The sequence below is a fragment of the Gymnoscopelus microlampas genome (assembly GCF_963454915.1).
Source record: "Gymnoscopelus microlampas genome assembly, chromosome: 3".
NCBI classification, from domain to species: domain Eukaryota; kingdom Metazoa; phylum Chordata; class Actinopteri; order Myctophiformes; family Myctophidae; genus Gymnoscopelus; species Gymnoscopelus microlampas.
In genome coordinates, this window is record NC_139940.1 from 7,997,895 (window position 1) to 8,015,394 (window position 17,500).

Genomic DNA, 17,500 nt, shown 5'->3' on the forward strand with positions numbered 1-17,500 from the left:
TTACCTTAAGCTAAAGCCGGAAAATAGCAGATCTACAAGCTCACAACGCGTCTCGATGCGATGCGGTGTGAGCTTGGAGATTGGCAGTTTTTCCGTGCATGACACTGGCACGCAACTAAGTATAAATCATGTTTAACTCTAATTCCAACCCCTAAAAACCTAACCTTTAGATGTCTAATCCTAACCTGAATCTTTTCCTAATTGTAAATGTATCCCTAATAATCTTTTTTCACCAATAAAACAAACGACAATGGTCCTCACAATTGCCTATTTCTCAAATTCTACTACTTACTGTACTACACACACACACACACACACACACACACACACACACACACACAGATCCATATCTGAACAGAAGATATCAATCTAATCTATCCACCCGTCTGTTGTTCTTTCTTAACCACTTAAGCCCTATTTTATACTGTACGTTGTACGATGGCGTCACAATCTACAAGCTCACAATGCCTACAGTGACGTTTCCCCCCCCCAAAAAATGGGGTCACCACCAGGTTGAAAGTGTTTAAAATAGCAATACAGTCACTCACACAGACATGGCATCCATCCAGACAGTTATAAATCTACCAGCTGACATGGGGGTTTCACCATCACCATCACAACACAGGACTGTCCTGTATGAGTCACACGTCTCCTCGTCCTCCTCCTCCTCCTCCTCCTCCTCCTCCTCCTCCCCAGCCGGGGAGAAGAACACATTCCTCTGCAGATTTCCACATCGGCAGCACACACAGCCAACGTCATGAAGAATGTGTTCTGTCATGTCACTGGAGGGACAAACCCAGCAGACTATAAATGAACAACAGGACTCACCATCACTCACTCATCATCATCATCATCAGTCACGCACACACAGTTTCTGTTCCGTTTCTGTTCCGTTTCAAAATCCCATTCTATATCGATACGAACGGAGATCAGCTAAACACGACGTATTTCAGTGCAGCAGGGACCCCCGAATAGTCCTCTGGCTTATTGTCAAATGGCTTAAACAAAGACAATAGACCATCTATATTAAGCTCACAATTGATCGGCAACGTTTTGCTTCTTTAAAAAATCTTTTAAAGAAGACTATGACAATAAATATGATGCTACGACCACTGTGCTCGTTTGAGACCTTCAATGTTTTTGGTAAACTAACGTTGTGGTAAACTAATGTTTTTGTTCTAAATAAACAATCCTGTCTCGGAGGTCTACAGACAATTCCTTTGAATTCATGGCTTGGTTGACAGAATGGTGTTTGAGACATGTGTGTGCCTTTCCAAATGATGTCAAATCAATTGAATTTACCATACTGTAGGTGGACTCCCATCAAGATGTAGTTAACATCTCAACGATGATCAGTGGAAAGAGGCTGCACCTCAGCTACATTTTGAGTGTCATAGCAAAGGGTGCAAATACTGTACTTATGCATGTTTAATACTTTTTTTCCCCACTTTGGGGTGTGTCATTACTCATTTGTGTATAGAAATTTGAGCAAAATAAATGAATTTAATCAATTTAATCAAAATAATACCGTAAAATATCAAAAGGTTAAGGGGGATGAATACTTTCAGGAGGCACTGTATTAAGTGGGGGCCGCGACCCATACTTTGAAAACCGGTGTTTTAAAGCAGTGGTTTTCAACCAGTGGTCCGGGGACCACCAGTGCTCCTTGGAGGGGTACCAGGGGGTCCCCCAGTTAAATTAGTTAACATAGCATCACAATCATTTTAACCACCTAGCTTTGGCTATTCAAAAATAGCAGATATGCAAGCTCATAGCGCGGCACCGAGTGCCGCGAGTGCCGCGCTATGAGCTTGTAGATCTGCCATTTTTTGAAAAACCTTGAAAAAGTGTGCATATCTTTGAATATTTATATTTCTTAAAGCGAAAATTAACTGATATCTTTGCTTCTGGGGGTCCCTGGCACAAAACGTTTTCAAATGGGGGTCCGCCACCAAATATATATCAATTTAGGGGTCCTTGGCATGAAAAAGGTATAAACCACTGTTTTAAAGTATCACAAAGTCTGAACACAGTTAAAATGATACAGAATGACGTGTCAGTGTGTTTACGCTCTCTGTAAACTCTCTCCAACCCTCCACCCATCTCTCCCATCAACACATCTAACAGATAATACACTTATTTAGCTGGAATGCAGCAACTGTAATGTGTGGTCTGCTTACGTCATTCAAAATGACTCTTTGTGAACTCATCAACACATCTTTCATCACACTTTTGGGTCCCAAGAAGCCACAGGTTGCGAAACGCTATGCTGGACAGATCTTTTACACTTTAACCACATGAACCGCAGTCACACATTATCTAGCTATCTACAAGCAGATCTACAAGCTCACAACGTGTTGAGACGTGTTGTGAGCTTGCAGATCTGCCATTTTCACAGAAGAGATTCGGTGTAGAAGGAGAAAAGAAGGGAAGGAACCAAGTATAGACCCCTAGGGGACTCCAGCCAACATAGTATAAAGGGTAACAGACAACATAAAGTACAGGTTCTATGTGTGAATTAACCCATTAAGACCTGGAACTGTGTCATTTTTAGATTTGAGCTAAAAAGCATTATTTTACACTTTGGGCTATTCAAAAATAGCAGATCTACAAGCTCATAGCGCGGCACCGAGTGCCGCGCTACGAGCTTGTAGATCTGCTATTTTTGAAAAATCTTGAAAAGGTTTGCAAATCTTTGAATATATATATATTTTTAAAGCAAACATTTTTAACTCAAATCTTTGCTTCTGGGGGTCGCTGGAACAAGATATTTTGATGAGGGTCCGCAGCCAAATACATATAATTTTGGGGGTCCTTGACATGAAAAAGATTGAGCACCGCTGATATAGAAACATGCGTTTTTCAGAAAACTGTTGAGATTTAGGAGACATGTAGAATCGGCTTCAGGTCTCAATGGGTTAATTGCATTATAGGGCTGCACGATATTGATAAAAAAGACATTATTTATTAATTTCAGTCCAGGAAAAGACATCATTTAAACTACATATGACTATATTATAAGCAAAATCCCAGCCGCTGCAGGACTGAATGCCAAATAAAACCCCAGGTGAGCCAGTGCTGTTCAACCTACAGTATATTTTTCATATAGTTACAGTAATGGTGAGTTTCTGTGGTCTTGGCCGTGTTGCTGGGCTCTCACTCCAGAGCTCCTGAGGGACGGCTCACGTTACACATCTCTACCATTCACAAACCTCCATGCTCCATAAATCACCCAGAGTCCATATTTCTGGAGATTCATTTTCTCTCTCTCTCTCTCTCTTTCTCTCTCTCTCTCTCTCTCTCTCTCGCTTTCCTTTTAACCACTTTAACCCAATCAATCCGTGAACGCATCTACAAATGTCTTCTGAGTCCTAGCAGGTTTCTGAATAAACATATGTTTCTATATAAGTGGTTCTAAAGGTTTTTTCATGTCAAGGACCCCCAGAATTATATGTATTTGGCCGTCGACCCCCATATCAAAATATTTAGTTCCAGGGACCCCCAGAAGCAAAGATTTGAGTTAAAAATGTTCGCTTTTAAAAGAAAATATATATTCAAAGATTTGCACAAATTTTCCACGATTTTTCAAAAAAATAGCAGATCTACAAGCTCGTAGCGCGGCACTCGGTGCTTGTAGATCTGCTATTTTTGAATAGCCAAAGTATAAAATAATGTCTATAGCTCAAATCTAAAATGACACAGATGTGCTCCCGGCCTTAATGGGTTAAACCCCGTATGGTTGAGCGTAGTCCCTCAGGGCTCCATACTAGTGTCTCTTCCGTTTTCTGTTAATGTGAGGAAGGCTTTCGCTGAAAACAGCCGATCGATAAGCTCACAACGCGTCGCGTTGCAAGCTTGTCGATCTGCTATTTTCCTGCGAAAGCTTTCCCCACGATACGGATGTTGGGGTTTAAGTGGTTAAGTGTCTCTTTTCTCGCTCTGATTATCGTTCCCTCTCCCCTTACACTTCCCTGTTCAGACTTTTATAGTCTTATGAATCACCACGGAACCATATTTATGACAACGTACAGACCTGTGCTTCAGGCGGGCCATGTCCAGGTGTTTTATAACTTTCCCCCAAAACACATGATAGAGAAACAAGACAGAGACACAGAAAAGAGAATAGGGAAATAACCAGAGAAAAGAGAGAGAACCAGAAATTCATCATCTTTACATAAGGGACTTATTCTCACGATAAGACAAGTCACTCTTATTTCTTGCTTTGTTCCGCAATGATTGTATCTGTCACAATTGTTCAATACTTGTATTTATGGGATACACAAAATATGCCAAAGATAACTGTCACCTATAATCATAAATAAACTATACATTAATATAAATCTGATCCAGCATGGGCTCTCCCTTTCCGATAAGCCTGCCCTTACCTAAACCCGGAAATGTCTCGTCTGTCTGAACTAAAAGCAGATTCAAGATGACAAATTATGATATTCTTATTTGAAAGAAGAGTGATCTGTCCAGTCTACAGCTCTATACTTTAGTGTTTTGTATGTCCTTGTTGAGAGATGGAATGACAGACAGAGAGGGATCAATACAGGTGATGTGAACAGTGTGGTTAATGCAAGGTTCTCTTTATAGTCTAAAGAGAAAAGAGAACCACTTAGGCTTACTTCAGGCACACTGTGTGCCTGAAGTAAGCCTACAGTATGAGGCTTCTCCTTTCTCTTAAGCTCAGTTTATACTCGCATCGGCATGACACACAGTGTCACTTGCCAATTGGACAATCTGGAGGTGGTTGCGGAGGGGAGGGCGAGAAGGAAGATGGAGGAAGATGGAAGATGGATGGAAGCCCTCCCGTCCCCCTCTATGATGAGCTAGCAGGGACGAGGAGCACGTTCAGCCCACAAACCCATCGTTCCTCAACACAAGACTGTGTGACTCGGTCAGTCCTTTGTGCCGGGAGACGTCAAGCTCCATAATTAACCAAGCCCCACATGTTCTGTTCTTGGATTAATTGACTCCTGCTTTACTTACTTTTACTACTGGGATGTACTGAGATGTACACCTGTAAATTAAGGATAACTGCAGTAAACGTTTCACCGTTGATGGATTGTAATATTTACTCATTATATTCACTGCTGAAATGCTGATTGACTGTGCAAAGTATATTATTCAGATATTACCATTGTACAGGCAGCTGACATCGTACATAGAATCTCAGTATCATATCCACTGTCGATAAACTTAACTCTGTAAATGATCATTTACAGCAGTGGTTTTCAACCTTTTTCGCATCAAGGACCCCCAAATTCACACATATTAGCCCACGACGGACCCCCCCATTCGAAAGGATATGCCAGGGACTCAACCATTTTTGTTTTCTTGGGGGTGCCCAATCTACACTGTATCATCATCATTAGTGTTCATTTAACAACCAAATGGAGTTAATGGACCCTAACGGGTCCATTTGGTTCCATTTGTAAACTCTCAGAGTTACAGACACATAAGGGTCAATTTGGTTCCTAACTATTCATTTAGCTGGGGACCCCCTGGAACCCCCTCAAGGACCACTGGTGGTCCCCGGACCACTGGTTGAAAACCCCTGCTTTAGTTGCATCTCCCAACTCTCTGTCAGTTTCTCTCCTGTGTTTCATGCTTACTCCTGTTGTTGCCAACACCTGCATGTCCCCATGGGGATCAATCAGTTAAAGGTCTATCTGGTATCCTGGGTCTCAACCTGTCCCCAGGCTACAGATCCACAGTGATAAAGCAGTAATGAGATTTTTCCCAGCCCTGCAGTGGAGTTGAAAACCACAGATAAAAGAGTTCAACTGGTCTTACAACCCTGAGGTAACATTCACTAGTGATGCACTTCCAACACAGGCTATTATAAATGCAGCAATACAGTGTATTCTCCTGTTTAACTAAGATATGAGATGTTGTTGACATAATGATCATTATTAGAATATGATTAACACTATCAAATACATTTTATGAAGGCTATATATATATTTATAAATGGTGAGCTATATTATGTTCCTCTTATTTATTGTCCCTTGTGGTATCATGCTGAGAACATTGATTGGTTAGAAACAGTATAGCACACATACACACACACACACACACACACACACACACACACACACACACACACACACACACACACACACACACACACACACACACACACACACACACACACACACACACACACACACACACACCTTTCCCTATGAGCTTGTTGATTCATTGTGTTTCTGTTAGTTCTTCTGTAACACTACTTAACTATATAATGAAATGTGAATATAAAATACAGCCAAATAGACCTATAATAATAACAAACTAACTACAAAAACACCAACATAAAACACAGAACATTTTCGTGGTGAAGATGTGAGATTAAACTCAAATCATCCTAGAAAAGCCTTTCTCAGAGTAATCACACATAATGTGCAGCAACCACAGCATGTCTAAAAACACTATTAAGAAATAGATGAGGGGAAACAAACACAAGATTAGTGGAAAAACTACTAATCAATGGTGGATGTTTTTTTTCAAGCATCAATACAATGTAGAAATACTCTGACACAAGTCCGGAATTCAACATTTACTCGAGTAAAAGTAAGTATTGGTATCAAAATGTACTTAAAGTACCAAAAGCGAAAGCACTCATTTTTTTTTCTTCAAATATATAAATAAATATAATCTTTATGCAATGCATTGAGCTTGTAGATCTGCTATTTTCAAATGGACGAAATATATATAGGCTGAATGGTTTGTTGTGTTTTGTAATAAATCAACAAAGTAACTGTAACTAAAGTTTTCAAATAATTGTAGTGGAGTAAAAGTACAACATTTGCCTCTGAGATGGAGTAGAAGTAAAAGTATAGAAAATTGTAAATACTGAAGCAAGTAAAAAATACCTCAAAATGTTATGTGTACAGTACTTGAGTATACTTAGTTACTTTACAGCAGTGGTTCTCAAACTTTTAAGGACCCCCAAATTGACACTTATTACCCCGCGGACCCCTTTTTGAAAAGATATGCCAGGGACCCCCATAAGAGAAGATTTGTACAGCTCTAGCAGTGATTCTCAACCATTTTAATTTCAAGGACCCCCAGTTTAACATGCATTAGGGCTACAGACCCCCATTTAATGGCATTTATACCTGTGGGACTCCAATTTATAATGTAAAATCAATGTTAATTTAACTCAGAGAGTGTACAAATGGAACCAAATGGACCCGTTAGGGTCCATTTGGTTCCATTTGTACACTCTTAGAGTTACAGACCCATAAGGGTCCATTTGGTTCCTAATATATCAATAATCTATCATCCCCGGACCCCACTTTGAGAACCAATGCTTTACACCAGGTAAATCCAAACACTTGTAACTTACTTTGTCACTGATAGACGCCGTGGTCAGTCCGAGCACGAAAACAATCCAAAGATTCCACATGATTTTTCCCCCCAAAGTAAACAGTTGTCAAAAAAAGTACAAAGATGCTGTATTTAGAGTCAGATCAGCCTGTTGAAGAGATGGGAGGTGGATCTAGTGGATCTAGTGGATCAGTCAGTCTGTGTGTGTGGATAGATGTGATGTGTGTGATCACTGATCAGAAGGACTGTTGTGAGTGTGAATGATCTCACTACCAGATTTGCTTTTCAGTGTTCCAGGTTTTCACCAGTGTTGCCAGATTCCGCGACAGAAATAAGCAACCAGGTCTATGAAAACAAGCCCAAAGTGACTAATCCCCAACAACCACTGCCTAAGGCCAGGGGTCTTCAACAGGGGGTCCGGGGCCCCTGGGGACTCGAGAGTCCTCAGAGTTACTACAGGGGGTCCGCCAAATATTTGTGTGCTATGATATTATTTTTTTTTACATTAACCACTTGAACCCTAGCTAGCATCCCTTTTCTGAGGAGAACTTTAGCCAAAAATAACAAAACATTTTTAATCTTAAACACAATTGTATACAATATAGAGGGGGTCCCTGCTTCATCTCTCTCTCAGCTAGTAGGGGGTCCTTGCCCTGAAAACGTTGAAGACCCCTGGCGGCAATTTGAAAATATCCGATCTACAAGCTTGTAGATCGGCTATTTTCAAAAAAAGATTTTTGGTTTGCGAACCACTGGTTTAAACAACATTAGGAAACAAGCCCAAAATAATGCTTTTTTTTTGCAAACTGTTAACAAAGTATTCAATCAATCAATCAAAACCAATATTTACAAGCAACTTTACGGAAAAACAAGCCCAAAGTCGCTTATAATAAGCTGACATGGCAACACTGCTGAGGACGCCAGCCTGTTAGGTATCAGTGACGTCAAGGGACGACGTCATCACGCCGATGCGTTCATTCATAAGGAGGAGGAGAGGAAAAACCATATATAGGCATGTTGTAGTTCTACTGGTTCTAATCATAGTTCCTGGTTCTAATCATATAACTCTATGGTTCTTCTAAATTAGCAAAATAAAGCATATCATTTCACACACATTTTCCCATAACTAACTAACTACACAATTTAAAAATACAAGTTTAACCACTTAAACACGCATATGGTTGAGCGGAGTCCCTCAGGGATCTGTCTTTTATATTTTCATTTTTTTCATCAGAAAGGGAGTCTCTCTCTCTAGGCCTACTGATTACCAATAATAAACGAAGCTGACAAAAAAAAGAAAAGACTGACAAAGGTGTTTATACACACACACACACACACACACACACACACACACACACACACACACACACACACACACACACACACACACTTTGTAGGCAGTCCTGTATTTAATTTTGGATTGGGAGATTTGGGACTTCACAATACACACACACTATTCTTGTGTGAAACCTCATACTTTGCAATAGGCAGTGTTTCAGATTCCTGAAACATCTACATGTGAAATTGTGTGTTGCTTCCTCCTAGTGGAGAGAAACATCATTACACAAGAGTAGATTTGCATTGTTCTGAGTCTCTTCCACTGCTCACACATGAACCATAATTATGTCCATTTTCACAACTCTACTATATCTTATATCAGTGGTTCTCAGGGTTGGGTTTGACATGAAAATGTTTGAGAACCGCTGACATACAGTATCTTAAACTTAGTCATTTGGTGTATCAAGTGTATTGGGCCATCTTGTACCAACAAGGGACCTGTCCTGTATTCCAAGGTACAGTAGGCTACGTTTATTATTCAGAAATATTTGTCAAATCATACATTTGATCATTGAGCATTATCATGTGGAGCCAGCTGTGGCTCAGGGGTAGAGCGGCAAGATGGGAACCGCAAGGGTCCCAGTTCGATCCCGAGCTCCCCCAGAGTTCAAAGTGTCCTTGAGCAAGACACTGAACCCCTAATTGCTCCCGATGAGCAGGTTGTATTGCATGGTTTCCTCCGCCATCGGTGTGTGAATGGGTGAATGTAATGCACAATCTATGCAAAGCCCTTTGGATAAAAGCGCTATATAAATTTACCATTATTCAGAACCAAGTCAATGTTTGTCTGCTTTGGAAAAACAGGATACAATGGACTTCAAACATGGTTAACCACTGTCCATACTGTATATTGGGCATGTTATTATGGTGAAAATTGTCATAAATGTCCCAAAATGGCCATGATTCGAAAACCGGCAATTTTTTGTCATTTTTGAATTTTGGATTAAGTGCTTAACACAATGCTTTAGAGAGATTTCAGACATACATTATCATTATAATAATATAATTTTAATATTATAATAATGGATTTACAACAGTTAAACTCATGACGTACTGTACACATTTCACAGGCCACATTTTCAGGGAATGACACTGGGTAACTTACATCAGGACTATTAGTTTACCTTTAATATTTGAGTTTTTTTTCTCTAAAAACACATCTCTGCTTTACTCAATAGGACTGTGGAGAAAGACAGTGATTCTACAACAAGATGCTTGGGAGGTAATGGTGTGTTTTCACCACTTAAACCTTATTCATTGACCAGAGTCCCAACAGGGGGTTACACTAACCCTCTCCTTTTTCCCTCAAGTCTACACCAGGGGTCTTCAACAGGGGGTCCGAGACCCCTAGGGGGTCCTCAGAGTTACTACGGGGGGGTCCGCCAAATCTTTGCGTTAGGATTTTTTTTTTACCTTAACCACTTGAACCCTAATATCCCTTTTCTGAGGAGAACTAGAGCCAAAAATAGCCGATCTACAAGCTCGAGGCGTTGTGAGCTTGTAGGTCGGCTATTTTTGGCAGAGGCGTAGAGGTTTAATCTGAAACACAATTTTATAAAATATAGAAGGGGTCCCTGCTTCATCTCTCTCTCTCAGCTAGGGGGTCCTTGGCCTGAAAACGTTGAAGACCCCTGGTCTACACCAAATCTTTTTGATGAAAACACACAGAGAATCACATTCATTCCCCAGGGGATTTATACTGTGATACACCGTGGTATTTTGTTAGACACTGTGCCGTGAAATGTCATACCATTACATCCCCATATTACACATACAGTACATTAATGTATCAACAGTTTCATTGATGTAATAATTCATTTTAGAGATTGTTAATGCTGTCAGATTAAATCAGGAGTCACAGGAAAAGAAAGCTTTTCAGTGAAGAGGCCCTGTTTTGCAGTTAATACCAGTGTTTTCCACACAGTAAATCCACTAGAACTCCTATTTGCTGTCAATATAACCTGCTTAATAACAAATGGATGCCTATGGCAGTGGTTCACAACCTTTTCTGGATCAGGGCCCAATTGACAATCTCGAGTGTGGGATAATGCCTGGATAATCAATCGTGTTCCAGCTTAGATCAATGGAGCATGGTATATTGTAAGTTGCTACAGTATGTATCTGTATCACAATGAAAACTATTTGTTTTACATAATGTATTAATACCATATTATCAACATCATTATTGTGTTTTTCCAATTATTTGCGGCCCACAATCTTCCCAGCCCCAGGGCTACATAACTCTCCATATGCAGTATACACAGAATGCAAATATTTTTTTGCTGTCAATATAACCTGCATTAATAACAAATGACATTGACATGAATAACATGAGCGTGGAAAAAAGGCAGCAGATTTCTTGGACTTCATAAGATCGGTACTGTATTTCACAAAATACGCTTTAACTTATGTCACAGGCATGAATGATGAAACACAATGTTTTCACCTACAGTATACACAGTTAAAAAGCACAGATGATGCTGTAATTAGAATATGCTGTAACTCGACAAACACAAACTAAAAGTGAGGCCAACAAAAGAACACACAGACACGCATGAGAAGATTGCACATTTCAGGATGGCAGTATCCTTCTCTGTCACTATAGGGACAGAGAAGCAGGCTTGTGACAAGAAAAATATCACAAGTTCAAGTCCCCAGGGCCCAGACTGGCTGAGAAGGTCAGGGCACTACCCAGAATTGCTCCAGTGAATGTGCTCCCAGTAGCCAGCAGTACAGGCCTGTGGTTGTACAGGGAACCATTCCTGTTCACACATTTTGCTTTTGAAGATCTATTTTTTGCTTTGGAAGAGAGCAACTATTTTTTAGTATTTTATCCACATTAAACAAACATATTTGTGAGTTTGTAAGAATGTCGGGATGTTACCAGTGCTTCTCTGCACGTTACAGCTGTGCAATACAGTAACGATTGCATCAAATTAAAAGATGCACGCATTCAAAAATGATGTTTTTTCCCCCTATATCAAGCATAACATCAGAAATCTTTATAAACAAACACAGTGTTTTTCCTTCTGTATTTTGGCCATTCAAAGAACACAAACACTGGTAGCAATGCAAGACACTGACCCCTGATCTGGCACAGTGTTAGAGGCATTCATCTCTAAATAATAAAACATTACTGTGGTTCTGTAATGTCTGATGTGTGAGGTATATAGTGTTAAAAATATATTGCATTTAAGCATATTAACCCTGGTGTTCCTATTATGGGCATTGTAGGTGAAAATAGCAGGTAGAAAATAGCAGGTACTCCAAGCTCACAACGTGTCGCATCGTGACACGTTGTGAGCCTGCAGATTGGCTATTTTCGCTATCCGTTGTACAACAAAGTATTAAGTGCTGTGACCTACTACTGTACTTCCGAAAGGCGTCTGTACCTGTGAGTGTAATAACACGTTCGCCGTACACCCGTCACCCGGTGGCCGAGGATCGAATCGCACGCGAGCCTGTTGTTCTCTTCTGTCTCCGTCTCTGCGTTCGTCCTGTGTTGTCTGACTCAAGAGAGAGAACCGCTCACGTTTGAACCTCGCGTCCCTGAAAAAGTGATCAGAGTTGTGGACAGAACAACTCAGATCATCTGAAATACACCTTGTGTGATCCCTTAGGGACTTCACTGTTAAGTTCTGTCCCTCTGAGCGTCCATGAAGTGACGGGAGTTAAATCAAGCACTACCTCAAGACTCCATTTAAACAAAACAGGACAAAGTGGAGTTGATGGGCGCCACTTTTGGAGTAAAAACAAGCACTCCACGACTGCGTAGGCCAGTCTGGACTGGAGGTCCAGGTGTGATATATGGAGCACACTTTGAGCTGTAGGGTGATCTAACGAACGCTGCCAGAGTAGAGTTCAGTCATCATCTGACCCCTGTCTTGACTTCTGGTGGCTTTAGATTCCTCTTCCAAACAGGAGGGATCTGTGATCATAACAAAGACAACAAATATCACTGGGGGGAAAAAAAACATGATCTTGTTTTGTGATACAAGAAGAGAGAGGGTGATAAGCTTTGCACTGATTAGACAGCTGCCGTATCAGCTGTATCAGCTGACCAATCAACGCAAGCTAGGGTAGCAACGTTGCACTGAACTGCCGACCCGAGTGACGTCACTGCTGGAGAAGGAACTCACCATGTCAAACATGGACAAAACATGTCTGCTGCTGAACCATATGTTATAGTTTAGCATTTTCCCATAACCCTTTAAGACCGGGAACGCAATCTGTGTCATTTAGATTTATGTGGCTATTCAAAAATAGCAGATATACAGTACAAGCTCATGCTTGTAGATCTGCTATTTTTATATTTTAAATCATGAACATTTGTGCAAATCTTTGAATATGTATTGTTTTAAAGAGAACATTTGTAACTCTGCTTTTCTGGGAGTCTTAAAGGGTCACCTCATTTACTGCTAGACTTATTTCTGGCAGCGTTTGCCCATTGCCAGAGATTTTTCATAGTCAAAATAAAAGTACACAGGAGCCGAGATACAGAATTTTTAAGTAGTAAGTTAACCAGGAAGTGGATAGGAGTCTAGAAGAAAATGTATTTACTTCTTCTTATTTTGAAAAAAATTAAATTGCGTTTTTTACGCTCTTGGCAGGGAATGGGTTAATAGAGTTAGATTTTGAATCCACCTAAAGTAGTAGGCTTACGTACTCAAACTAAAACAAGAAATCCTCCCCCCGGTGAAAGAAACGGTCTAGTCCCACTGGAATGACGATAAATCGCTCATGTTGACCGCTGCTGTTTTCCACTCTGTGTGTTGGCTCCATCGGGCCCAGATAAACTCCAATGTCTCCTCAGCCATGAATTCTAAACCATCCAGTAAGCATGTTTGACAGCCAGATTTCATCCACGTCGTCTGAGATGGTGAGTTGCCTCATCTAATCTTGCTGCAAGAAGCTCTAGGTTAACAACTTAAACCCTATATACTAATTGATCGGGGTTCCCCCAGGACTCCATACTAGCTTCCCTCCTTTTTCCTTCAACACCAAATCGCTTTGCCAAAAATAGCCGAAATAGATCTGTTGTTTAGGCCAAGTTTTTGCCTTATTACTGCTGCCTGCCTGTCCTGTTAGATGACAGGCAGGCAGCTCCGCAGGAGGAAACAGTTCAGTTGGATCACATAATGTAACGCAGTAATGCACCCATTTAAATCACAGTAACTATAACGGCGTTACTGAAAGGGAAAGGGTAAGTAGTTACGTTATTAGTTAGTTGCGTTAGGTTAGTCCCAACACTGGTGTGTGTGTGTGTGTGTGTGTGTGTGTGTGTGTGTGTTACCTGAGGTGGCATAGAGGGCTCTAGATTCCGTCCGAGGAAGGACAGCAGTCGTCTCCATATGAGTCCACTGCCCAGGAACATGAATCCAGTCACCAACCAGAACACACGCGGGTCCTAGTAACACACACACACACACACAAACGAAAATTCAATTAACCACTTAAACCCAATTATACTTCGTTGACCGATGTCCCCCAGGGGCGCTACACTTGGCCCGTTATTTTTTTCCCCTCAACACCAAATCTCTTCTCGACAAAATATAGCCAACCTACAACAATCTACTTGTAACAGATTTCAGGTACAGGTTGCAACAGGTATTATGTAACATAATTATCACAACCCCTGGTATCAGTGCTTAGTAACATATGATGGTCACAGGTCAAATGTCAAAGGATTGAGCACTGTGACTGTTTATGTGTGACATACTGAATCAATTAAATGTATTGGCTTGAATCCATAAGATAATGGGCCCTCAGCCTTATAAACCCTAACTGCAGCCCATCGAGGTCAAACCCTGATTGGAACCTTCAACAGGAAGTGACCTCACCTCCTCAAACGACGACTGCAGGTTCATTCCGAAGGCCACGCCCATCAGACCAAATAAGGAAAGGGAGAAGGTTCCCATGGTGAGCTGGAGATTGAGACGCATCATCACGTTCCGATGACTACAGAGGGACAGAGAAATATATGATAATAACTAGTTAATCAGCTGTGAGGGACGCAGTCATTGTGTGTGTGCGTCAGTGGTGTAAAGTAACTATGTACATTTACTGAAGTACTGTACTTAAGTACACTTTTGAGGAATTTTTACTTTACTGGAGTATTTACCATTTTCAGTACTTTTACTTCTACTCCACTACATCTCAGAGGCAAATATTGTACTTTTACTCCACTACATTTACTTGAAAACTTTAGTTACTAGTTACTTTTCAGATATAAATCATTATATTATAAAACATACATTAACCACTTTAGCCCTATTTTATACCTAGGCTATTTGAAAATAGCAGATCTACAAGCTCACAACGCGTCGCATCGCGACGCGTTGTGAGCTTGTAGATCGGCAAATCTTCAAATATTTAGTACTTTTACTTTTGGTACTTTAAGAACATTTTGATGCCAATATTTTTGTACTTTTACTCAAGTAAATTTTTAATTCTGGACTTATACTTGTAACAGAGTATTTTTTATATTGCAGTATTGGTACTTTTACTTAAGTAAAGAATTTGAGTACTTTTTCCACCACTGGTGTGTATGTACCTGTCCAGATTGATAAAGATGACACTCTCAGAGTCGTCGATCAGTCCTCTGAGCTCTCTGGTTTCGTCGGCCAGCTCCTGAGCCTGTGTTGGACCAGTTCACAAACATGTCACAGACAGTCAGTCACCAACACACGTTGTCAGCTGGTCACATATAGCCCAATGTGAGGGGAGACTCACTTGTACGCTTAAAGCAGACATTCACAACCTTTTCTGGATCAGGGGGCCCACTTGGCCCAAAATGTTGAAACTGTGTGCCAATGCAAATTCCTTGAATGGCTGCCATGTTAACTCATTGAGTGCCTGAATTATTTCTGTCTATTTCTGGCCAGTGCGATTATTAGTTATTATTTTTTCAAAGTAAAAAAAAAAGTGCTTTGGAAGCGAGATACAGCCCTTTTCAGTTATAAGTTAAACAAGGAGTGGGTGGAGCTGCAAATCTTCAGATAATGATATCTTGGGTTCTGAACAATTTTTTTTTTTTTTTTTGCAAAAACACGTGAAACGCGTGATTGGCACGTTGCACCATAGCGGTAAAACACGTGAAACACGTGAGTGGCACTCAATGAGTTAAGTGGTCAGATCGGTGGCCCGCGTGCATCTTCAGCGCATGTTTATGTGATGATCAATCAATTCGATTGTGTTGCGGCTTGGCTCGATGTGGCAAACGTTCTATTCTTCAATTTGCTATTTATCGGTATCACCATTAAAACATGTTTTTTCAAGGTTTCAAAGAGAAACACTTTTCTTTTTACATTTCTTTTCTAATATTAATGTTATATTTTCATCTAAAATCTTAGTGTTTTGCCAATTATTTGGAGGCCCACTTGCAATATAGTCAGGTTGGGAATCGCTGCACTAAAGTACACAAGCACACTCACAAATGTGTACAGGTACATATGCACTCACACATGCATGTGCTTGCACATCAGTAGTCACCCATCGATAAGTCAGTGCTGGCATTAAACTGTGTGAGTAAGCCTTGTCGAGCCCTGAGGCCCATAGGACAGGAGCTTATGTCCTGTTTCTGTAGAGTGAGGCAGCTTGATGTACACCCCACTGGACATGATGACACTAGTATGTCACAGGGACTTACCCCCCAATCCAACCTTTGATGCTGAGTGCCAGGCAGGGAGGCATTGGGTCCCATTTTTAGAGTCTTTGGTAAGACCCGGCCAGGGGTCGAACCCTGACCTCCTCCAGTCTCAGGGCAGACACTCTAACCACAAGGCCACTGACCTGGTCTAAACTTATGACTGTGTGCCAAACCAAATTCCTTGTACGGTAAGAAACTCTGTCCAAATACTTGTTCTGATGCGCTCACATTACTCATACAGCTCAGCTTGATGACTTCATCTTATGATCATGTGACACAGTGGTTCTCAAAGTGGGGTCCAGGGACCCTCGGGTTCCAAAATGTGCAAACTTTCAAGTGCTATGGGCATCCTAGACCAGTGCTTCTCAAACGTTTTCATGCCAGGGACCCCCAAATTGATATATATTTGGCCGGGGACCCCCATCTGAAAATATGTTGTGCCAGGGACCCCCCAGAAGCAAAGATTTGTGTTAAAATGTTCGCTTTAATATAAATATATTCAAAGATTTGCACAAATCTTCAAGATTTTTCAAAAATATTCAAAAATAGCACCGCGCTATGAGCTTGTAGATCTGCTATTTTTGAATAGCCAAAGTATAAAAGGTTAAAACTATTGTGATGCTATTTTCACACATTTTGCTGGGGACCCCCTGGAACCCCCTCAAGGACCCCTGGGGGTCCCCGGACCCCACTTTGAGAACCAATGTCCTAGACAATAAAAAGTGAATGAACTAAATGGGTGGTTTTTGCCTTCTTGCAGAATAGAGACTGGTATTGGCATCTGGTACCATGTATTATCTGATTGCTGTGAGTGTGCCATGTTTTGTCCTATAGGATTAGACTTCTGTTTTGTTTAATTTTGTGTTTTTGTGTTGTGTCGGTGAGTTTTGTTATGTGTCTTTTCTTCGTGTTATGATGTTTTGTTTTCTTAGTTTTGAGTGTGTATTGTGTTTTAGGCCAATTGTGAGGATATTGACGGATTTGCTGTTTTCCTCTGCTTGTCAAAAAAAGATTACATAAATACACTGAGAAAAACCTTCTCAGAACCACTGATGTGACGGGGATGATGTGGTCAGACCAAACCTACCTGCATGTAGTAATTCTCTAGAAGCAGATCCATCTCCTCAGCGTGGTCAATGCCCAGACTGCTCTCTTCACTAGAAACACACGCGTGCA

General features: G+C 40.8%; 3 protein-coding genes across 4 annotated transcripts in view; 1 reads left to right on the top strand and 2 right to left on the bottom strand.

Annotated features, from left to right (window-relative positions):
- The window catches only part of LOC311040044 (syndecan-2-B-like), a 27,291-nt gene extending 19,708 nt beyond the window's left edge, over nucleotides 1-7,583 (bottom strand). Inside the window, exon 1 of the mRNA XM_084050116.1 lies at nucleotides 7,358-7,583. Within this exon, the coding sequence (XP_083906242.1) occupies nucleotides 7,358-7,417 (60 nt within the window). The 5' untranslated portion in view covers nucleotides 7,418-7,583. The remainder of the gene's footprint in view (nucleotides 1-7,357) is intronic.
- sult2st3 (sulfotransferase family 2, cytosolic sulfotransferase 3) overlaps nucleotides 1-17,500 on the top strand; it is a 340,324-nt gene that overhangs the window by 240,380 nt on the left and 82,444 nt on the right. The window lies entirely within an intron of this gene.
- The window catches only part of mrs2 (magnesium transporter MRS2), a 36,618-nt gene continuing 28,813 nt past the window's right edge, over nucleotides 9,696-17,500 (bottom strand). The window contains exons 8-13 of one of the 2 annotated variants that reach the window (XR_014600181.1): nucleotides 17,412-17,481; nucleotides 15,230-15,312; nucleotides 14,517-14,634; nucleotides 13,970-14,083; nucleotides 10,306-12,604; nucleotides 9,696-9,980 (exon numbers count right to left, since the gene is read on the bottom strand). Coding sequence is in view for 1 of the 2 variants with exons in the window: in XM_084049577.1 (XP_083905703.1) it covers nucleotides 12,545-12,604; nucleotides 13,970-14,083; nucleotides 14,517-14,634; nucleotides 15,230-15,312; nucleotides 17,412-17,481 (445 nt within the window). In the remaining variant the exon portion in view is untranslated. Of the gene's footprint in view, nucleotides 9,981-10,214; nucleotides 12,605-13,969; nucleotides 14,084-14,516; nucleotides 14,635-15,229; nucleotides 15,313-17,411; nucleotides 17,482-17,500 lie in introns of those variants that run through there. The other variant, XM_084049577.1, reaches the window with a different exon arrangement.